This window comes from Dipteris shenzhenensis, chromosome 29, assembly GCF_047967505.1.
Source record: "Dipteris shenzhenensis isolate YYH24624 ecotype China chromosome 29, Dip_SZ_1.0, whole genome shotgun sequence".
Lineage (NCBI taxonomy): Eukaryota > Viridiplantae > Streptophyta > Polypodiopsida > Gleicheniales > Dipteridaceae > Dipteris > Dipteris shenzhenensis.
This window is the reverse complement of record NC_141624.1, coordinates 9,741,978-9,765,940: the sequence shown is the minus strand read 5'-3', so window position 1 is coordinate 9,765,940 and position 23,963 is coordinate 9,741,978. Positions and strand designations below refer to the sequence as shown.

At 42.1% G+C, this 23,963-nt stretch overlaps 1 protein-coding gene across 2 annotated transcripts in view; it reads right to left on the bottom strand.

Annotated features, from left to right (window-relative positions):
• Window positions 1–4,640: 4,640 nt before the first annotated feature.
• The window catches only part of LOC147882411 (uncharacterized), a 36,132-nt gene continuing 16,809 nt past the window's right edge, over window positions 4,641–23,963 (bottom strand). For both annotated transcript variants that reach the window (XM_087400854.1, XM_087400853.1), the window contains 5 exons: window positions 19,685–19,743; window positions 19,448–19,518; window positions 6,207–6,303; window positions 5,732–5,829; window positions 4,641–5,225 (listed from right to left, as the gene is read on the bottom strand). In XM_087400854.1, the coding sequence (XP_087256980.1) occupies window positions 5,072–5,225; window positions 5,732–5,829; window positions 6,207–6,303; window positions 19,448–19,518; window positions 19,685–19,743 (479 nt within the window). In that variant the 3' untranslated portion in view covers window positions 4,641–5,071. The remainder of the gene's footprint in view (window positions 5,226–5,731; window positions 5,830–6,206; window positions 6,304–19,447; window positions 19,519–19,684; window positions 19,744–23,963) is intronic.

Sequence of the window (23,963 nt, the reverse complement as noted above, 5' to 3'; positions counted from 1 at the left end):
CAAGATCATAGGGTTTGTGGAGCAAGGCAAGGATTCATAGTGGCACCTGGATCCAAACCCACATCTTACTCTCTTGGGTTCTTGGAGGAGGGCATTCCGTTTCAGCTTGTCAAGAGCTAGAGTACAACGATGGATGGCAAGGTGGTAGTTCTCTCTTCCTTCCAGAATTGTTACTTCTTGTAAACGATCTGCTTTGGGATATAGAAATTGTATTTTTTTCCAATTTTGAAGGTGGTAGTTCTCTCTTCCTTCCAGAATTGTTACTTCTTGTAAACGATCTACTTTGGGATATAGAAATTGTATTTTTTTCCAATTTTGAATTGTGTGAACCCATGATTTCTGTGACTTGGTACCTCATAGATAGCAATTGCATTCGTAAGAAGGGTTTTTTTAATTGGGCTATATACACGGTTGTACTTACAATAGATTTTAAAATTAAAAAATTAAAAATGTGGAGAATTATTGAACCTCTAAACCTAGAGCAAACTACTCAATTTAACATTTTGTTTCAAGAAATGTTATCCAAGTTATCCTATGAAAGAGATGGAATATAAAGTTTCTTCAAAACACATCCCCAGATATTTGAATCACTGTTTGAAAATGTGTCTTAAATGCTAAACCATGAAATGTATTATTCAGTAATGGACTCCATCTAAGTCTTGGAATTGGAACTTGAAGTTGAAATTGCTCTTTATTTGATACATGAATTTATGCTTATGCCTAGGTTATTTTCCAAACTCTTTCATAGATCTCTCTATTAGGGAAAGGAGGAATTATGGACCTTTGGTTACTTTTGTATGAAGGGGAGAGAGGTAAAAAGGAGGTTATGACATGGCTTTTCTTCTTTTGAATAACAAAGTCTCCAACTATGTTAACATGGCCTCATCTTCTTTCTTGTGTATGGTTGTAGGTCATCTGGAGAGCTACGTCATCTCCAATGTAGAGCTTTCCCCTTATGTCTTTCTTAAATGAAGTTTCCCTCCTATTGTATAATTGTTGGTTTTCATATTTTGCTTCTAAATGCATTGTGGGTTTATGGTCACTACTGCAATACTTACCCTTGGAGGCCTCAACAAAAAGAAGACGTCAATGACTTTTCACTCTTGTCATGTGGTTGCTAATCATCAAATTTAAGATGCATAGTTAGCACATTGTAGCATAAGAGAATTAGAAACCTCAAATTTGGGAACTTGATTTTGCTAAAGGGGGTTCAAGATGATCGATGAGCTCCACAAATATGGATAAATGGGTACAATATGGTCTAAGGACTTCCACAAATATGTTTTCAAAGAGATGTTTCTCAATCATGCTATATGGGAAAATAACATTTCCCTCTTCGTGGTCTAGGAGTTTAAGACACTCTGCAGGAAACATCGATTTAAAAACTCTAACTTATTAGCTTCTCAATCTATAACTCCTGTTGGAATATCGCCAACTGCTACACATCACATTGAAGCATCTACATCTCAACTTGGAGAAACCTCAAATATCTCTAAAGACCCAAACCAACTGCGTCTACCCTAACTTAGAGAAACCTCAAAGATCTTAAAAGCCCTAAATTAAGTTTAAAGTGGGAAAGAAAAGCGAGAAATAAGGATGCTATTAATCTATTCTTAAAGTAATGGCCAGATTTTCTCAAACTTGGAAACACACATCGTAAAAATCAAGTTGAAGAAAGCATATAAATGGTGGATGAGCCTTAGAGAGACTCACAAGATCCAAGTTTGAAAAAGCATTCCTAAGGAAATTCTTATGTGAAAAGCTTGAAAGGACATGGGAATCTCTGAATAGGTGTAGTATGAATAAAAACTCTCGAGCTTGTCATATAGCTAATTACATAGAAGTAGTTCAATATGTAGCTAATTATAGGAAGGAAGTCCTTAAGCTAAAAACTATTGGTGAGTTTCAAGAAATAAGAGGTTCTTTGAGGGTTTAAAAGACAATTACAAGGTAGTAAGACAAAATTCTCCCAAATCCTTTGAAGAAGCAATCAAATATGCCCAAATTTATGAGGTAAAATCTAAAAGTGGAATTGTGGAACAAAGTAGTTTGTTCCTAGCTTCAACAAGTTTCTTAATTTGAAAAGAAAAGAAAGTTTCCTAGACACAGTCTAAGAAACTCCAAACCACTTTTGAAAAAAGAGGATTATGAAATAGCTAAGCAATGAAATATTTGCCTTAAATATCTAGGCAAAGATCATTCCATGGAACTTCTCGCAAAGTAAAAAGATGGGAGCTAAAGCCCCAATAAACCTCAAGAAAAACAAGCACATGTAGTGCAAGTGTTACAACTTAAAGGCACTAGAAAGTACAAAGAAGTGCGTTCATCAAAGTATTGTACCAAGTCACCTTCTTTGAAAATTCAATTATAACCATTTTGGATTTGTGAATCTAGATGGGCCTTCTATCACTGTTTCTTTACCTTCATCTAGAACAAGGCAGCCCCCTTACCTCTTCATGGGTATTACAAATGCAAACCCTTTCAAAAATCAAAATTTACACTATTTTACCACTAATTGCATTGCTTCAACACATTTTGTTACATATTATGTGGCAACCAAGAGATACTCCATTTCTTTTAGTAAAAGTTGTTGTCATTGTGCTTTCCCAAAAGCATTATTTGTAAAGCTGTCTCACTCATCTTTGGTGATTAATTTGTTTGCATGATCAAATTTATAAAATCTATAAAGTGGTTTGATCACTTTGGAGTGCATGCCTGGACTACCAAAGTAGAAATTATCCCTAACAACCTATATTCTAAATGTCTTAAACATATCCCTCCCAAGTCCTTTAATGTTGAAGTAGCTCTCAAGGAGTTGTAAGAGGGCTAGTCCCAGCTGGTTTTGCTAATCAAATTAAGGATCAAGAAGTTGAGAGGATGACTAATTTCACAACTTTTCTTAAAAACAAATTGACTTCCTCAATAGAAAACCATTATCTACACGATTGTCTTGGCTCAATACAAGCTTGATTGGTCATATTGAGAACCTCATTGATACCTTTTATACCTCTAGTCTTGTAAAATCTAGTAGTAGTATCCCAATATTTATATAGTACAAAAGGGTTTAGCTTTGGCTAGCAAATCTAATTTTATGATTCTAGGTCTCCCCTTGGCATTATTAACTCTTTAAAAGGTTGTGTTATGGATCTTGGACTTAAAACTCAATTTGATAGATTAACTTTATGCTTTCCACTTTACAAAGCACATACATACTCGCTCTGATCGGGGGATAGACTAGGCAACAAAAGGAAGGGAAAAGGAGGGCTTTGGAAGAGGGGGAAAGAGCACCCACAAGGGGGAGGCAGGGGAACACAAAAGGGGAAGGGAAGAACAGCTAAACAAATTGGGTCTAAAGTAGAGTTAGGAGAGGAAAAGGGTTTCCAAACACTATTTTTCAAGATATATAAAATAAATAAGGGAACCCAATGGATGGAATCACGTGGGAATCACCCGCATAGGAGGAAATTGCTCACCTGTCATAACACAAAAAGTACTCATGTAAGGGATGAAATCACACCTTTATCATCAAAAACACAAAATTTATTGGCTCAAGAGATAAAAAGTACACCCTTAACATAAACACAGAAAGAGGAAATACTACTCCTAGCAAGTCAAAACCCAATTCACTAACCTACATCACTAAGATATTTTCATACACCTCCCAACAAGGGAGGGGCAAGGAAAGACCACAATAAGAAGCAACATAAAAGAATGCTGAAGTGAGAAAATCCCTAATGCAGACTTTCAACAATCTCAAAAAGCAGCTATATGGAGAGTAGAGTCTTATTTGACATTTGTGAGATCATTTGGCAACAAACATCGTGCATACCGCTTGAGGAGGCTTTGGATCAAGTGAGTCTGTTTGCATTAATGATGTTAATCAGGTCTAACACCATGTAGTTACCAAGGCATCATAGGGAAGAATGCAGCTTGTGTTATTGATAATAAAGGCTTTGACATTGATGAAATCATGTGGCAGCATACATTGCACATGCTTCTTGAGGAGGTTTTAAACCTTCTTCCCTATATCCCTGATGGGGGGAAGAGGAGTGGTGGGAACCAACACCCCAACATAGATGGTGAAAAGTTGAAGCAAGCAAAGACCTAATGTGAGGCCCCAGCAATCTCCCGAGGTGCAATTGGCTTTGACTTTATATCATCTGGCAACAGAGATTGCACATACTCTTTGAAAAGTTTTTATCTTGTATTATTGATTGTAGAGGACTTGACATTGATGAGATCACAACATTCGCCCTTGATGCTATTCATATTTTGGAAACCACAAGACTCAAAGGGTGTGACTGCGAGTTCTTTTCAATACGAGCCAAGAAAAAGATCAATTAAAGCATGTTCACATGTCACCCTCTGCACACCATTACCAAACTTTCAACATCATCAAGGTTCGAGGAAAAGATCATATTTGTCATTTTTACTTTCCCAATACTCTTAAGACGACCTCATTTATTTGAGATTATTGTTCATAAAAGAGCTTGTTAATGTCCTGCAACATTTTTTCAATGTTCATGTTACCAGCAACTGCAGCCTTAGAAAAAAAGGGTTTCCTGTTTCTGAATGATAAATTATGAGATACCATCATCCAAGGTTTAAATACAATTTTCTTTGTGTGAATATCTCTTCTCTCAAACAATGACAATGGAAAAATTACAGTACCCAGGATACATTTGCAAACGAGCCAGTAGAAGGATATTCATGACTTCTGGAACCCTGCATGGTGGCTCAAAACTATCTGAACTGTCTGCGAAAATTTTCCTTCTAAGTGGGAAAAGCCTTGCATTGGAGATCTGGAGAAGAGCATATCTAGCATGACTTTGAAAAACCCAACAGAGGAATGCCATTCGCCTTGGTCACAAATCCAATTTAACCAGAGAGTCCAGAAGTCAATCCCTGACATAATTTAGAAGGAACCAATACAAAGGGCCCTCTTATCACCATAAGTCCCACTCAGATCATGATACACTGTTATGTTGGATTCAAGTTGAAATACAATAAAACATGAGTACGCATTAGTGTTGATCCGTAGTCATTATTACGAAGTAACATGGTCTCAACATTAGGAATTCCCACTGGAACGGCTCTTTGATCGCCGAGACTGTCTGGATGAGTCCCTTTCAAGGCGTTCCTTTTCCCTCAATTTCCTGCGTATCTCCTTCTTTCGACGGACAATTTCAGAATACAATCGCTCACGATACTCTTGTATGGTAAACCTGTAGAGGCATAAACTTTTTGCTTTGAGAAAGAACCATAACAGCAGATGTTTGGAGAAATAAAAGCAACTCAAAATGTGAAAATTTACAAAGAAGGGCCATCAATCCCACATTCTCAAAATAAAACAATGGACAAGAAAACACAGATTTCATGACACAACTAAGCATAAAAAGACGAAAAAACTACCAAAGTTTGACATTTGCTCTTAATAAAATGGAATAAAAATTCAAACCCCTTCTCCAACACAATATCAACTTCCAAATTTTGACATTGGAATAAAAATTCAAGCCCCTTCCCCAACACAATATCAACTTCACGTGTTGAAAGAAGAACTTGATAAGACCATAAACATTTCTGATATTGCTCCTCTGAACTACAGGCCTCCTAAACCTAAGCCTTTACAAAATTGTGAAAGTCCTGAACAGAGTGGAAGGCATTCAAGTACAATGATGGTGCTGAGCTTCACTACTCAGAATTTATCTGGAGCTTCAAAGTAAGAACTCACTTTGTATTGTCATCTATTGGTATTCTGATTACCCGATTGCAGACTGGCTCATCCACAGGATTGTGAAACTGAGCAACATAAGGATGTTGCAATGCTTGCTGCACTTATTCAGGAAAAAAGTTAATATATTGTGCTGAAGTTCAAAAACCATGTCAACAAAAGCTTTTTGTCCAATTTCGAGAATGTCCGTTGAAGCAGTTTTTCACAATGCAAAAAATATACAAAACATTCGTGTTTGCATAAAATATTGTATTTACTATGACCCTACCACGGCACAAATACCTCCCTCTTATGGCCCTTATGCACAGAAAAGACACTTTTTTGGATTCCAACACCATTCTTTTAAAATTAATTAAAACAATACTCAACTTCTACTTTTCTAGCTGGATGTCCCAGCTTTTAAATGTCAAGGCTGCGTTGCTTTTGTCTAAAAACTATGATTGCGAAGGATGTCAAGATATGTATAACGAAGAACCTCTGCTGTGATTCTCTTGTGAGGGTTAAAATGGAGTAATCTGCGCAATAAGTCTTCAGCTTCAGGGGAAGCAGTTGGGAACGCTTTCCGGAACGACCTGAAATAGAACATTGTGATTTGAGACAATTCTCAGATCAGGAGAGAGGAAGAATTCTGTTTGCCTTCAGATGAAACAAGATATGTTAATCACCAATTGTCCCATTTTGCCTCCCCCTGAAGCTCCCAAATAATGTGAAACAGGGGCCCCAGAATAAGAGTCAACAAGCTCAACTTACAGTTTACCCCTTTCTAAAGCTTGTTAGAGCTTTAAACATGACATGAACTCCCATCAAACCATGCAAATCATTTATTTCTAGGGCAAAACCATGCCATATTCAAAGGCTAACATTGTGAACATGCCAAAACCTAGGGAAAAACAAACTAGCATACAAGATGTGATCTCATTTACCAAACACAAGTAGGCCCAAAGCTTTGCGGAAAGTTAACTATTCTCTGGATAAAAGGTTCGTAAAAAGATCTCCAGCATTCCAATGTGTAGGACAGTAGATCAAACTGATCTCTCTTGCATACAATCTCTCCCGACGTAGTGATAATGTATCTCAACGTGTTCCATGCGATCACAAGACAAGGATTTCGTGCCATTGCAATAGCACTATCAGTGAGAATGGGAGTAGGTGGCTGCAAACCACAATGACCATCAATCTCTGAGCCACACACATTTTATTGTAGTAGCAAAAGACTGCGCTGTACACCACTTCACATGTTGCCATAGTGGATTATTTCTTGTTCGACCAAGAAATGCATGAATTTCCAGTAAAGAAACAATTACCACTGGTGGAGTATCTAGTATCATAGTCCCCAGTCTAATCTGAATCACTGAATGCATACAGGTCAAAGCACCCCCCTTGGCATATAAAGACCGAGTACCCTGCAAATACCTGAAAACACGCTTTACAACACTCCAATGCTGTTCTTTGGGCTGTGCATGTACCTGCTATTGCAGAGATAAATGAGGCATCCAACAGCCTCACCTGAGTCACGGTATGTACCAGCATCAAAAGGTTCACCTGCATAATGCATGGACAGCCTTAGCCCTAGCTCCATGGGAGTAGAAATGGGATTGCTCCTGAAAATTGAACCTTTGTAATAGAGTGTGAATATATTTTGATTGCTGATACACACACACACACATATATATACATATGAAGACAATGCCTTCATCTAACTGCAGTAACTGAATGCCTCAATACTGCTATAACAGCCCCAAATCAACCTTCTCAAATGAAGCTGCAATTGTCTCTTCAGTTGTGCCATGAGCAGCACATCGTCCACATACAAGATGACAATCAACATATCCCTCTTGTCCTTTTCCTTTTCGACATAAAGGGTACTCTCAGTTGAACCATACTGTAGACCCTCACTGGTCAAATATGTATGTATCTTCTCATACCAAGCCTGTCGGGCTTGGTTCAGCCCTTGAAAGTGCATTATGCGGCTTGCATACTTGGTCTTCCTGACCACGCATCAGAAACTAAGGGAAAAAGGTCTCATCATATCTATCCCCTTTTGCTGAGAATAGTCTTTGGCAACCAACCTTGCCTTGTACCAGTCAATGGTACGATCTGATTTTCTCTTTATCTCATACACCCAATTTGTCCCAATACCTCTATTTCCAATGGGCAAATCCACAAGATCCCATGTATTGCCTTTTATAATAGAATCCAACTCTGACCTAGGGTTCTCATCCCGGTGCTCAATATCTCGAGCATCCCCAAAACTGTTAAGACTCATCTGTATTACACAATGAACTCATCTAGCTCTATCAACGTAGTTTGCTCCTCCTGATCTCTCTTGAACCAGCCCTTCTGCTACTAGAGAGGGGATGAAAGTCTGCTGTCCTGCAAAATTTGTAACAGCCACCTGGGAAATATTATAGCTTTCTGTGAAGTAGCTCTCTCCTCTCTAACAACCTCCTCCACACCATCATGTATGATAGGCTGATCCTGGACCTGATTGGGAGGGTCCACAGACTGATGTGCATCAGCATGTGCCTGATCTTCTATTGGCTGCTATGAGGTGGCTTCAATTGCCAGTGGAAGTAAACCTTCATACACAATCTGAGAACCTATATCCAGTTGTCTATCGAACTCAATCATGGACTGATCCGAGTTTTCTACAAAAACCACACCTCTAGTGACAAAAATCCTTCTACTCTAAGGATTGTGGAGATGGCAAGCGTTGCTCTCACTGGTGAAGCCAACAAAAATGCACTTAATGGCCTTATCATCCAGCTTGATTCTCAACTGACTAGGCATATGTGCATAGGCTGTGCAGCCAATCACATGCAGGCCCTTCACAAACCACTCCGATGGATATACGCCAGGCACTGTTGTTGCTTTAGCATTTCAGAGCATGGACTTGGTCTCTCTAAGACAACCCCAGGCACATCGAGCATAGGCCTTCCCTTTGACATAGCTTGAACTTGTACAGGTGAAGGGAGCAGAGCCGCCCCAAAAGATACGCATAACATAGATCGTTCGGTAGCATTCATCATTCCCATTTGGCCTGTCTACTCTACCTGCCTAAGATTCAAGCATGGAGACCCGTGGGAAAGCCATGCTGAGGCTACCTAAAGCTTCTGAACCACTCTCCCTCTTTGGGAACTCTTTTCTCTGTGGCAAAGCACATACTTCTAATAAGCTATACAGGTCTTCAATAACATACACGGCCCAACCATCCACAAGGTGCCCCTCTTAGGTCCAAATCTCAATGACGATTTCCGCCAACTCCTCCTCCTGATAGTATACATCAGTGGTCTAGATCCTTCAAAGTGGCCGTCTTTTGTAAATCTTCTGCAATTTAAAAACAATAGGGCAATGATCATAATCGCCCTGCTAGGGTTCGTGCAATCCCTGATCTTTGCATGGCCTCATCCCTTACATAGAGACGGCTGAGTCTTTTTATAAGTCCATCGCCTATCTTTGATGGAGAATGACCAGCTGCTTAACCTCGCACTATATGTTTCATGATAGCCATCCCGATCATCATACTTTAGGACTTCAAGTTAGGTACTGTCCATATGGATTTGTTTTAGAACATAAACATCACGAACGTGTACTTTCTAATATCATCATTGTAGTTACGATAGACAATCTACACATCTAAAGACCCATAGTTTGTCCAACAAAAAGAAGACAAAGGCTCTTTCAAAATACATTCATAAAAGTAAAGGATTTGTTGTTAAACTTTCAAGTCTATGCTTTTATGTTAAAATATATTCAGTCTTCTTGATAATGAGTGTTATGTCCGTAAATTGTGCTAGCTAGGGCCAAACTGGGGTCAAGGCTGCGCTAACCTATGATCTTAGAAAAGGTAGGGCTAATTGCTAGAGCTAGGCCCATAAGTATGAGTCAGGGGCTAAGTATTTGGAGTCCGGGGAGTAAGAATCTCCTGTGGATATAAACCCATTGGCTTGGGAGTGGCAGCTAGAGGAAGGAGCATGTGTTATGGGATGCATGTTTTGACCTTGAGGTTGGCTAGCTTCCCGCAATAGTCTTTTCTTTTCTCCCAAAAAAAGGACCTTCTATTATTGCTTAAAAAAACACCATACAAACCAGCTTCTAAAGGGAGCTAAGGATGGTAGGACAGTGAGAAAATTGGCTGTCCAAAAAGGACCAACCTGTTATTGGAGAACCCAGCTCACTGCCTAGGGAATCTCCAGAATAGGGGCTAATAACTAGGGTGGTGGTCCATACACCCAGCAAATACCTCTCGCAAAAAGGGTGTAAAAGACACCTACAGGCCAAGCCTTGCACAAACGCTCCTGCTTTTCGATGGCCGCTCTTGAACCTAGAGTACCGTGCCCCCAGATAGTGCCCATAGTAAAGATGATGTCCTGCCAGATGACCATGGTAGCCATCGGAGGGACTTGTTGGCCATCCATCGATGTTCCAAGCAGTGATGCCGGACACCGTCTCTCAAACGCTGCCTTTTGGCGAAAACGTCGAGCGTGCAAGGGAAGGCGGCAATGCGTCATATATTTCCATCCGAGACTCTTTCTGTCCATGAATCCTATAGGCTAGAGATGTTATGCTCAAGTTGAGGTAACATGACCTCGGAAGGGTCAGTCGACATTTTTCTTTAGAGGATCAATGTTTGTATTATATTTGTTTGGGCTTCACGTAAATGATAAAAAAGGAATCAAGGTCAAGGTCCTTGGTGAGGGTGACATGGCACAAGACTTGGTGGATCTAAGGCTAAGGGGTCTAAATGCATTAAATGTGCCAAGGGGCAAATGATTTCAATGTTATCCCAAGAGAGGGGTAAATGATGCATTGAGGAGATGCCCTCAAATGTAGACATGTGGCATACATGAATTGGGGCTTGGTGGAATTTGCAAGCTTGAGCCTTCACGTTGTTGACTATTCTGGAGTTTTTGCTACCACCAAGGTTGGCTGGGAGAAAATTCTGTGTGCCTGCCCCATGATAGACTGTTAAACTGATGATGTGAAGCGAGTTAAAGATAGTGATCATTATATTTTGGTATCAGAGCACAGTGTTTGGTGATTGTCGTGGTTTGGAGCTGCACGTCGAGTTGACAGACTAACGATGAATTGAGATTGGAGAAATTTAGTGTTATCTTTCATCATTGATTTGAAGGAGTTGAAGACGAGATTACAGGAGCCTGTAAGCACAGGCTAGATTTGCAATTGTATGTATCGTGATTCCGTTGGTAGTCGGGGCTAGTACTTACGTACGGCAGTTTGGTGGTAAGCGGTGCGCTAACGATTCTTGCCTTTGTACAGTGCTAGAGAGAGTCCGTGAGCAGTTCATATAATTCTATCTGGTAATTCAATCGATGTGACCTATGGGTTAACAGCGGTCATTAGGCAAGATCGCGGGAGCACACAGTCTATTAGATGGCGTCGTGCAGACCAACTGGCTTTGCTAGTTGTGGGCTCGGCTATTGGGCCTGGTAGTCTGCAGAGCTATGTGCAATAGACTTAGCTTCAGCTCTTCGTCTCTCTGGATGCTGAAAACCCCTCATCAATAGCAGCTGGCTCACTGTTTGCCATACAAGATCGCTGCATGTGGGTTCTCCCCCCGCCTTCGCATAGTATCCATGATTGATGATCCTCGTCCCATCACGTCAAGCGTTGTATCTATCAGCTACTTTGATCTTGAGGATAAGAATGTTGACATATCGAAGGAATTAGAGGCAGGATTTGGGCCTGATGGTCTAGGCATCGTTGCTGTTTCTGGGGTGGTTGCAAGACAGATTATAAATACAGATTGAGAGTGGCTTACAGGGACTAGTTGATCTCTTCATGCAGTAGAAATATGACCAGGGAGCTTTCTATACCTATTAAATTTTGTTGTGGTATATGCTAGTTATTTGCCCTCGGTGTTTGAGTTATTTGAGATTGCAGATATTTCCTTAGTATAGGGAAAAGATTTTCATCTTGGTTCTCAGCTATTTTTAGTTGATAGTTACGCCTGTTTAGACACCTTTTGTGGTTATGAGATTGAAAAGCAGTTTGTAAATACAGTTTTAGGTGGTGTTTTATTTGTTATTTTTATAAATTAAAAAAAAACTCCATCAACCTAAATGGAAGTTGAAGAAGAAGCTTCTAGGGTAGATACTGTAGAGTCGGGAGTCCAGCCGACCCCACAGGTGTTGCGTCCAGCAAGCCATACACTATCTGGTAGAATTGCATTATTGGAGGATGCCTTGCAACAGATTTTAGCGCAACAATTACAAGCAAATGTAGGGCAATTTGAGCTCAGGAAAATGGTTCATAGTATGTCTACTAGACCATCTCGTGAAGAGAAAGGTGAAGCTCCAATGGAGCCAGAACCAGAATCTAGTGTTCATACGGTCGAGCCTAGGAGGGCTAAGGTGCCTAATATTGCCTATTATAGGCTAGAAAAGTATTCTGGTCGGATGTCTGACCGTAGTTCCGATATCATAGAGATCTGGTTACACAGATGGGACGAGGATTTCACCATTTGTGAAATCATGAATGATATGAAGAAAATCCGAGAGGCCACCCATATGTTTAATGAGGCAGCGGATAGGTGGTGGATAAAACAACAGAAAGATGGTGTGGCATCCACTACTTGGGAGGGGTTTAAAAAAGAATTTAGAAAACACTTCTTACCTCCTGACGAAGCATCCCGAGCTTGGGATCAGTATCGAAACCTTCGTCAGAGAAATTTATCAGTGGCGGAATACACTGATAAGTTCAGAGAAAGTGTAATGAAAGTTTATGAACCTCTACCTCAGTCAATCCAGGTAAAAGATTTTATCTTTGGACTGAATGATCGAATCAAGATGGAAGTTCGGGCTAAGTATGCGAACACGCTAGATGAAGCAATTGCTATAGCCCTGAACTATGAAGATGCCAAAGGGAACAGACCAAGTGGGTTTATGCAGGTTGGGACTCGGTATGAGTACCCGAAGAAAACTGGGTTTAAGAAGAAGTGGATTAGCAAAGGCAGTGCCTCACAGCCTAGTGGTCAAGCCAAGCAAGCGAAGCCAGTTAAGACTCCTAAACCAAGTATCACCATTGGAACGAAAAGAAAAGTAACACCAATGGCAGCCCGGGCTTGGTCGAAGTCTTCTTTGAATCCAGAGCAAAGAGAAAAAGCGAGGAGAGAAGGCTTGTGTTTTGGATTCCTTCAACCTCATCAGTGGAAAGATTGTCCACAAAACAAGGATCGTCGGATGGTTGAGATGGTGATCTCAGAATGCGACGTGGAAATGGAGGAAAGTCCCAAAGCAGAACAGATGCAGATTCAGCTAACGGGATCTTCTCAAAGGTCAGTACCTGTTTTGTTATGTGTGTCTGTTGCTAAGCTAGTAAATAGTGCACCTGATAATGTCCTATCAAAGCCCGCAACCACGGGGTATATAGCCTTTAATGATACGGAGTTAATTAAGATGAAAGGACAAGTAGCCAATCATGATGTCATTGTGTTATTTGACTCAACGTCAACACACAATGTAATTAACTCCAAGCTTTTAAAGAGGCTGAAATTAAAGACTAGCCCATCTGACTATGCATATACAGTCAGAATGGCAGATGGAAGTTCAACTGAAGTATGAGACCAAAGGGTTATCCAATTGGAACTTCGAATTCAGGACTATACTGAGAAGCTTGATTTTGAAATGACAAGCTTGCTCACGCTGACATAGCCCTGGGTAAGGCTTGGCATTCTAGGAAGAATCCAGCCATAGATTGGAAAAAGCACATTTATCAATTCAAGATGAATGATGTGCTGTATGTCTTACGAGGTGAAAAAGATATAGCTCCAAGACCGTTGGTTTCCGTGATGGAAGTTCGAAAAGCTCAAGAAGAGTTTCTGTTTCTTTGTACAGCATCGATAGAGCCGATTGATGGTCCTTCGGCTAGCACTAATGTTACCCAAAATGGAGAGATGGCCAAGTTGGCTGATCAAATAGTAGAGGAGTTCTCTGATTGTTTTAGGGATGAGCTACCTTATGGGTTATCTCCAGAGCAGAATGTTCAGCATAAGATTAAACTAATCCCGGGGGCAGAACCTGTAAATAGACCACCCTATAGGTTAAGTTTAACCGAAGAAGCAGAGGTACGATGACAACTGGAAGAATACCTCAAGCTGGGACAAATTCAACCCAGTTTCACACCTTTTGCTTCGCCAGTGATTAAAAAAAAAAAAAGATGATACTTTTCGCCTCTGTATAGATTACAAAGCATTAAATAATATCACTACTAAGCACAGGTATCCGATGGCTCGGATCGATGATTTGCTAGATGCATTACATGGGGCCGTAATTTTAAGTAAGATAGATCTTAAATATGGCTACCATCAGATCCATATTAGAGCCGAGGATATGAAACCGCTTTTAGAAGCAGGTTTGGACATTATGAGTTTTTGGTAATGCTGTTTGGACTTACCAATGCTCTAGCTACATTCATCATGCTTATGAACGATTTACTACGTCTGTATATCGGGAAGTTTGTAGTGCATTTTATTAACGTTATTCTTGTGTTCAGCAAAAGTATTGCTGAGCATCACAAACACTTAAGAATAGTGTTCAATACTTTGAGGAAAGCCAGTCTTTATGTAAATAAAAAGAAAACTATACTGTGTATGGTAAGACTTAAATATTTAGGATTCATTATTACTCCTGAGGGGATAGAAATGGATCCAAAGAAAGTGGCTACGATACTGACTTGGCCTATTCCTCAGAGTTTGACCGCTTTGCGGTCATTCTTGGGATTTGTCCAATTTTATCAAAGGCATATCAAAGGATATTCCGAAATAGTATCGCCATTGACTCATCTGACCTCAGATAAACCTCAGATAAAGTATCTTTTATATGGAGTCAATTCAACGTCTTCAGGTTGAGCCCTGTTCTTTGGATGTGGTGCCACACCTTCCTTTTGCAGCTGTACATGCCTCTGTGGATACCTCTTGGGAGATACTGGCGAGCATAGCAGCCTGGCATATTTGAAGAGCCAGATGCACAGAGGCATTGGAGGGAACTCAGGTTTATCCCTCGCACACATTGGCTAGTATCTGGACAGACACCATACATACTTTGATGGCCGTATGGACGAGTATGCAAGGAGACTTCCGTGCAACCTCAGCTAGGAGGGCTTCTTTCTTCAGGGAATGGAAGGATTCTCCTTTCTTCTCTGAGACTCTTACAGGGTTGAGGTGGCACTTTCAGCCTCAGCCTTGGTTGTTTTCCACCTCATTTTGAAGGGGTTTATTTATCCTCATGGTTTCATGATGTATTCCGCTTTGAGCTTGCTCTCGCGGGTTTTTTCTCTTACTTAATAGAAGTCTCTTTCTTGAAAAAAAAAAGAAGTAAGAAATCTTGTGTGGTCTCAAGCTAGACCAAAGACGAGGCTAGGAGTGGGAGAGACCTCCCAAGGGACATCTTGCTCTCAACCCAGTGGGGCTCCCTCGAGGGGATCCAAGTTGCTGTCTCCCGCTGAAGGCACTGTTCAATGCGAGTTGTGTACGAGAAAAAGGGCACCTCCTCTACCTTGTCCAAGTGTCCTACTCGAGCTCGCCAGGACCACTCTCTCGGGTGCCACTGAATATCACGAAGAAGTCAGCCCTCCCAGAGTCACAGGTGCCAGAGTGCTTTCTCTAGGACTGATAAGACTGCCTCATGTGCAAAACCTTGCCCAGGTAGTCCACTATCCTGATCCGCTACCACTCCAAACCATCCAGGGCTGCCTCATCTCCGCCGTCCCTCTCTACCTTAGCCTACAAAGTCCTCCTGGCCCCACCCTGTAGAAGCTATGATGAAAGGACTCAAGGGACTCTTAAAAAAATGGAACCCTAATAGGCACTCTTGTCTGCAAGAACTGCCTAGACTAGCACTGAGGGGTCCAAGGACTACGTAACCCTTCCCACCAAGAAGCGAGGATCGCTGCATCGACCTATGCCCTCCAGATGCATGCCCCTCTCAGGTGTGAGAGAGCCCGCGCTCTGTCCTCTGCATCTCGGGAGCTATCTTCAAACCCAAAAAGACTTGGCTGGACCACTATCCCATAACGCCCATCCAATGTGCGCCCTCTGTCCTAGCATACGTCCCTCCGATCTCGGACCTCTGGATGCTATGTGATCGGCTATCTCCCGAACTCCTCCTTGCAAGAGGGGCTAGCCCGAATGAGTCCCCCCGCCAAATGCTGCAAAACCCTAAAAAGACTCCTCATGAGTGGGGAGCCTCTGAAAAAGCCCACCTGTGGGACTGCTGCCACTGTAGGCCTGGGGCTCCCTCCCAGAGCTCCTTGTTTGCGAAAGGAGCCTCTAGCCGTCTACTCAAGCTCTGTGGGATAGTGGACTACAGAAAAAAAAAATTTTCCCGACCTGCTACTCGGGCTATCAGAGTCGTAGGCGACTCCTCCTCAGACTGAAACAACTACCGATAGAACTCTATGGTTAACTCAAGGATCCCCTAAGGGTCCGTGTGCATCTGCCCCTGCATGTCCCGCAAAACCGCTAAAGTTGAGTCGCTAACCGTGGCCCAGTGGTCTAGAGCAACTACATGGTCATCCTACCCTTGTTGTGCCCATCTGGCTCGAGACGAGTGGTACGAGAACTCAAGCCTATGGCCTACAAGTCAAGCCACACACTCTCATACCAGTCATTGAGCCACTAGGAGCTTGGATCTTGATCTTTGAGTCTCTCCATTGAAGCTAGATCATGACGCAGTGCTCTCTCGCTCTTGAAGAGCATGCCTTCGTCTAATGTGACTGTAGCTCCTAGCTGATTCTCCTCCAACGTTGTCTTCTCCAACTTGAGCTTTTGCCACCTCTCTTCTCTTTCCTTGGTGAGCTCTTCTCCTTCCTTCAGCTACAAAGACGTCTTGGAGTGGTGCTGTTTCTGTCGCCCTCTCTGTGACCTACGGACGATGTGATGCTTCTATCTAGATCTGGAAGCAAAATCACGACTTTGTGTCTTCAGGAAAGTTGTAGAGAACGTTGAGTACTACAATTTTCGTTTTTACATCATTGCAATCCGAGTTTTCTATGAAAAGATATAGCTCCTGCAAAAAGTGACAAAATTTATTCCTGCACGCGAATTTTGTTCTTGAGCTCACGGGATGATAGTTTCCAGCCTGCTGTCACTATCTTGATCTCCACCTCCATCTTTTGTTGCTCTAGTTGGTGTCCATGAAGCGAAGCTGAGATGCCCATGCTTTGCTAATCCATCTGCCCTTTTTGCTCAGCAAAAGGCCCGCCATCTTTTGCAAATAGTTCGTCTGTGCTCTCTGCCCGCCATCTAGCAACCCACGCAGCTCTTGCTGCCCACGTAGCTCTGCTCTTTGCCCACCATCTAGCAGCCCACGCTGCTGCTGTTGCCCACGTAGCTCTGCTCTCACTTGTTGTCCAGGCTGCCTCTATCTTCTCTGCCCGTCACTTGATGTGAGCTCTTGACGTTACATTGCGGTGACTCCTTCACGTAACTACTCCAACATTGGTGAAAACCTCCCGAGCTTGATGTAGACAACTCTACGTCAACAATTGACTTCTTCAACATTGCTTATTTGATTGGTGCCTGAGGTACTTCGCATTGATTGACTTCCCAATTGGTCGTGGTACTTGAGGCCTCTACTTCGACATTGGTGACTCTCCTTCCGACATTTTGAGAGTCATCATGTAATTGCTCCATGTAGCTACCCCATGGACTTCACCGACACATTTTGGGGCATCCATGCCTAGTGCTTCATTAACATCGTCATCGACTCGCAGGGATGTGCACACATGTATTGGCATAGGTTTAAAGGGGATGTATTGTGGGAGCCTTGGCTTTGATAGGTCTCGTTATCGGGCCTGGCCGAGTTCCAAGATGTTGGTGTATTCCTAGACCTATGAGCTGGTCATGTAGCCATGCTATAACGTGAGCCTCTGAGCATGTTGAGTCTCAAGCCATGAGAGTGCTTGGATCAATCTCTAAACACGCTCAGACTTTAGCCTCTGAGTTACATAGGGTGCACAGTTTGATGACCGTCATTGTCATGTTCTGTTCTTGGTTCCATTCCAATAGTCCCTCACCTTAGACCGTCATTGTCATGTTCTGTTCTTAGTTCCATTCCAGTAGTCTCTCACCTTGCCTTCATGGGGGGGTGTTGGAATATGAAGCCAAAGTGAGTCTAAAATGAGTGTTCTAGGTGGTCTAGGAGTGGTTTTATAGTCTAGTGAGTCCTAGACATGCCATGTGTCATATTGGGAGATATCCCATAGACATTGTGACTTTCTAGAGTCTAGTGGCATACTATATAGTGTTGTACTTGTCTTCGACAGGAGTTGCAGAGGGCTTCCTCTTGGTCCAGAAGCATATGTTTTCAGCCGCAAATGTTCGACGTAGACAGCACTTCCTTCCAAGGAGAGGCCTTGAGGTATGACAAGAGTGGGGGGGTCTGCATTTTGGTGTCCCAATCCATTGGAGCGGATGTGTACGATCAGGGCGAGCTGATCCCAGGCAGAGTACTATGGATGGGTTTGAGGGTTAGGGATTCCAGGAGTAGGGTTCTCAATGTGTATGCCCTAGCTTGTAGACAGCAGCGACCCGCCTTTTGGAGGCGGTTGACGGAGTCCCTCCCAGATGTGGACTTGTGGATTGTTGGGAGTGACTTCAACAATCTCGAGTTTGAGGAGGACAAGTACGGGGGTGCTTCTTATTTTGGGATGCCGGCTTCGGAAAGAAGTACTTGGGAGCAGTTCATTTTCTCGGCCCTTCAAACTCTTTCATCCCAGAAGTGCCCCAGGGAGGATGGGCTGTCCCCGACTTTCTTTAGGTGCTTCTGGGAGTGCATTCATACCCCCCTCCACTTGGCTTTTTAGGAGATCTTTGACTCGGGCTCTCTCCCTTCGACCCTGAGTCGTGGCTGGATATGCCTAGTCCCAAAGGGGGGGGGATCACTCGGACCTGAGATAGTGGAGACCAATCACTCTCTTGGACATTGTGTACAAGATCTTGGCCAAGGTCTTGAGCTTGTGGCTTCGCCCTCACCTAGTGGACATCATCCATGACACACAAACAAGTTTTGTCCAGAAGCGTAGCATCCTAGACAACATCTTTACTTTCTGGGAGGCATTGGATTGGGCCAGAGAGGAGTCTCAGCCTCTCGCGATTTTGCTTTTGGATTTTGAGAAGGCCTATGACAGAGTGGAGTAGTCTTTCTTGGAGGGCACCATGCAGAGGCTTGGCTTTTCGGATCGCTGGATCAGGGGTGTCTCAGCCCTTTATGCAGGTAGTTCGAGCTAGATACTTATTGGTGGCTACACGGGGGAGGCCTTTTCGCTTTCCCGCTCGGTTCGGTAGGGATGCCCCCTTGCCCCTTTCTTATTCCTCTTTGTGGCCGAGGCCCTAGGGTATTTTTTGAGGTCTCGGTCGGCGGGACTCACAGGAATGAGGCTCTCGATTCGGCAGGAGGAGGAGCTTTTGGACTTAGAGTTTGCAGATGAAGGAGGAGGAGCTTTTGGACTTAGAGTTTGCAGATGACACAAACCTTTGAGTTCGTACCTCACCTATATCAAACATCACTTGACTTGGTTGGAGGTGTTTCAAAGAGAGCTGGAACTTGCTAAACTACAACCTTATAGAAACTTAATCAGTTGGGTTTCCTCATAAAAATAATGAAGCAAGATTATATTATCACTTTCGACATTGTTGAACTAAGCATTAAAGAGATACATTTTCACCTTGATATGTGGGATACCCAGAAAATATACCTTGCACTGCCACAATTCATGTTCTCGAGCATTGTTGCTGCAAAAGGAGACTCCAATGCTGCTATGTCTTCCTTTGTCCCATTATCAAAACCATTAAAAAAGCAAACAGTACTTTAGCATCATCAGGAAAACACCTTCAGCCACCATCAAAAAATTATTCAAGGCCTTACAAAAACTTTATTTAGAACTTCATTCCACATTTCAGATGTAGAGTTTCAAGAAGAAGTAGATGAATACCGGATCAGGTTTCCCAAGCAAGTCCAGAACTCTTTCGATCTGGTTCATTGTAGATGTTCCTGAAATATTCAAAGGAAATAAGTTTCCTCATAGAAGATGCCCTTCTCAGAGAAAAATACTTGAAATTACAAGAAGCGAAAAACCGCTTTAAACAGGTTTTTAAAAAGGATAAAAAAGGCATCTTCAAGTATATATTGTTTCATTGTTCCTTTCATTATCTAGGAGGAACTTCTCCTCATCATTGTGCTTTTGGCAATGAAGTATGGTGATGTCTAAATATCCAAGGCTGTCTACGGGGTCTCCTGGACAGAGGATGCATCAAGCTTGTGAGGTGAAAGAAATTGAGCAGGAGAAGCAGTAGCAAGAGGAGAGAGAAGGAGACAGGAGGGGCAGTCAAGAGTAACTTGAGACACAGGAGGGGCCATCAAGAGCAAGCTTGAGCTTCACAGAGTTCTCTTTTGTAACTTGAGAGATCCATATCAGACTTGCAAATACATGATTTTGAGAAGAATTGAGTTTATTTGTATAGAAAGGACTTCCTGAGAGCCATTTCAGGTTGTCGTTTCCCGATTTTGCTCAAAGTGTAGGTGATCTGAAAGATGCCTAGCATGAAGGAGAGTAAACTAGAAAATCTCTTTATTTTCTTTGTGACATGCAATGTCCCATTGCTTAGAGACCAGATCACAGAATCTTGCCCATCCAGGAGTTCGTGGAGGAGCTGTTGTCATTCCCTTTGAGTATATAATCATCCTTATACAGCCTGAGCAAACCAGGAACCATTGGTTGCACGACTCTCAATTCCAATGGATCCTAACGAACATCAGCCTGGTCTTGAGCAGCCTAGGAGTTGGCTTGACAAAGTCCCACATGCCATGCAGGAAATGACTCAGATGGAAACCAGATTAATAATACAAGGAGCTTTCATTAAGGATTGAGAGGATCTAAAACTTTCCACCCAGGACACCGGGCAGATGCTGTAGCTACTACTTTCCCTCAAACCACTTAATTTTTCAAAGAAGGCAAAGCTTTATGTGCCATCATCAGATGTTCCAGCAAGGGAGATCTCTTTATCAGGCTATCATATTCCCAAAAAGGCTCCAGAGGTTCCATGCCCCTAATCCATGATCTTAGACAGTTAGCTATGTTTCAATAGAGGGGAGATCAGGGCTACAGCCCATGGACAATATTGGCTTATAGACTAAGCAAGGCTACCTCAGTAGCTGGCACACCTAGGATTCAAAATGGGATAAGGGTTCTTGAAATGGTCAGGGAGATCTATAGATTCTCAGAGTCACCTACAAGGTTGAGATGGCATTTTCAGGCTCAACCATGGTTGTTTCATTGCTCTGTTCAGGATTCTATTTTTTACCCTTCTAGGGTGTATTTCATGTACCGCATGATGCTGTTCTCCTTTGAGTTTTCTTAGGGAGGGTCTCCCATACTTAATAGAAGTCCTTTTCTTGCCAAAAAAAAAAAGGGAAGATTGCTAGACAACACCAGGTGGGATCCCAAGGCTTTCCAGAAGCTTTTACATGATACTTTGTATTTATAATCAAGGTTTCACAGGGGAGAGATTGAACCAGGGACTAATTACTTCAAAGTTCAGGATAAAAGCTAACAGACATTGGAATGACCATTCACAATGCAGGAGGTTTCAATGCCCCTGTGCCATGCCCTCGATGAGTTGAAGTGGTAAAAGTAATTGATGCTTTTTCAAACCCATTTCGTATAGCTGTCCTCATTGATTTTTGAACAATGGAGAGTGATGACCCGATTTAGATTCTACTTTATGGCCTTGAAAAAAGCCCCCATATTGTTTGCATAATCAATAAGCCAGAAATGGTTTCCCTTAGGAGAGAAACATCAGCAACTAGAGCAGTCATAGTTAAGTTAACAGCCAATCCAGACATCTTCTTTGGTTAGATCGGCGAGCTCATCTTTTCAGTTTTCGGATTCTAAAGTGGTGATGGGCATGCTCCAGCCCGTGGACATGCTGCCTACCTAATAGTAGGAGCAGCAGACTTCTGGACAGCAGCTGTAGGGAAGCCACAGCATCAGTCAACAGCACACAGGCAATTAGCAGCCACAGACTGCCACATCACCCACGCACGCAGCAGACACACAAGTACAACAACAGAGGGCAGACGGAAGGACAGCAATAGAGCAGCAGGACAGGCACAGGCTGCTGCATAGCAGCCCATGTCAGCAAGCTGCATTGACGCCTTGTAGGAGAGGAAAAGCAGTCTTCCCTCTCCACTTCATCCTTCAGAAAGATTCAAGCCTTCACTCAAACTTCCAACATTTGGCATTCTAATACAACAAACATGCCCTGACTGGAGGCAATTGCACCCAATGATGCTCTCTTGCACCCTCATTCACAAGTATGCAAGCACATGAGATTATTCTCTTTCAGTTCAGTTTACACTTCTGCTTTGATGAGATGGTCTTTACATGCTCATAAGAAAATAGTTAGCTCATGTGCCTGTTACAGAAAGACTTGCCTGAACAGCTTGTTGCTCCCATCACATTATTCATAATTAGCTGTTGTCATACATCACAATCCATCCTTCCTCAGCAGGAGAATCGCTGATATTCATCTACTACAGCTTGGAGACTGTGGCTCTAGCATGGCAAGAAATTAGTGCAAGAATAGTGGATTCTAGATATTGGATTGGCCCACACAATTGCAATTGACTGGCCCACTGGCATGGTTGTAGAGACACGCTAGACACGCTTCAGACATGGGTGTCTTAAGTGTCTTAAAGGTAAGATACTTAAGACACATCATTTTATTTATAATAATACATATTTAATCTTAAAACCTTCTAAAAGTATACAAGTATATAGCTTTGGACCTTACTAGCATAGCGAGCTGCTAGAAGCACACTTAGCATTAGCATTGTAGTTAAGAGTCAAGACTCAAGACCTAAAAGTTGAGAGTTGAGATTTGTCGGTTAGCAACCAATGTGGTGTCGGGTTTGGAACAAAGTAGCACTACGGTGTGCCACACGTGTGCAGAAGATGGCTTGATCAGCTCAAAGTCCAATTTCCAAAGTAAGAAATTTAGGGTTTTTAAAGTATTTCACTCTTAAGGTGTATTATAGGAGAGTACATGTCTAAAGTGTCTTAACATTAGACACGAGTGTCTTAACAACCATGCAGACCATTGGATCTGCAACAACCTCATGTCTTGGAAAACATCGAAACATCTCAGCTAGGTGATCCTTGACGTGTGTGATTCGGAAATCCATTCCACAGCAGGTACCTCAATTAGAGTTGTTTGTTCTTTAATGCTAAATGTTTCCATGGACAATCACATTGTTCCTTGCAACGTTTTTGTAACTCTTGCAGGTACCGTAATAGTAGTAGCAATTCTTGGTAAAGTTGGATCAAAGGCACTTCCAAAGGGTTGTTTGGTGATCAATCAACCCATCAAGATGCTACCAAATGGACCAACATTCAAGCATTGGCATCAACATCCGCTTCCTAATCCAAAATTTGCAAGCACCTCACTAACAAAGAAGACAAAGAAGGCATTTCCTGAACTCTAGGCTCGCTCAAATGCAATCACCCAATAATTCAACTTACTTAGACTATGCATTGTTTGACGACTGGTGTATGGATTGAGGATTGTTCTCAGGATGCCTTTACATTATTCAAGAACTAAACAATGTTGGAAACATGCTCAATTAGGCAATAAAGATATGCAACCAAAAGAGAAGAGCACCTAAGGTCTAGATTTAGTTATTGAAGATCCACGACCTCTTGCTCTAGATTCTCAAATTATGTTCCTTGTTTTGAGCTAAAATATTATGGGATTCGGTATCCACATCAAAAGATCACTTTGTCTAATTAGTGAGTGATCACATCCAAAGATTACTTTGTCTAATCAATGAGTGATTTATTTAAGAGCCCAAGTCCAAATATTTTAGTTTGAAGGTTTTAGATTGATTCATACCAAAAAACCACTTTCATATTCCAATATAAACTTGTTCCGAATTCCAACACCACCTATCCTCCTGGGGTGCAAGTACTGAATTTTGTATTCCATACTCTCCTCTTTTAGGCTTGAAATAAACCATGTTATGAATCACTAGCATCACTATACAAGGATCATAGGCTCTAAGTTTGTCATAATTCATAGTTTACTTCCTTTAAGATTATTAGTTCATAGTTTACTTCCTTTAAGATTATTAAAGATTGGATTCACTGGTATTGGGTCTTGAAATTCATGTCCCAATTTTGGGGCTTTTATCATATCATTTAGATTATTTACTCT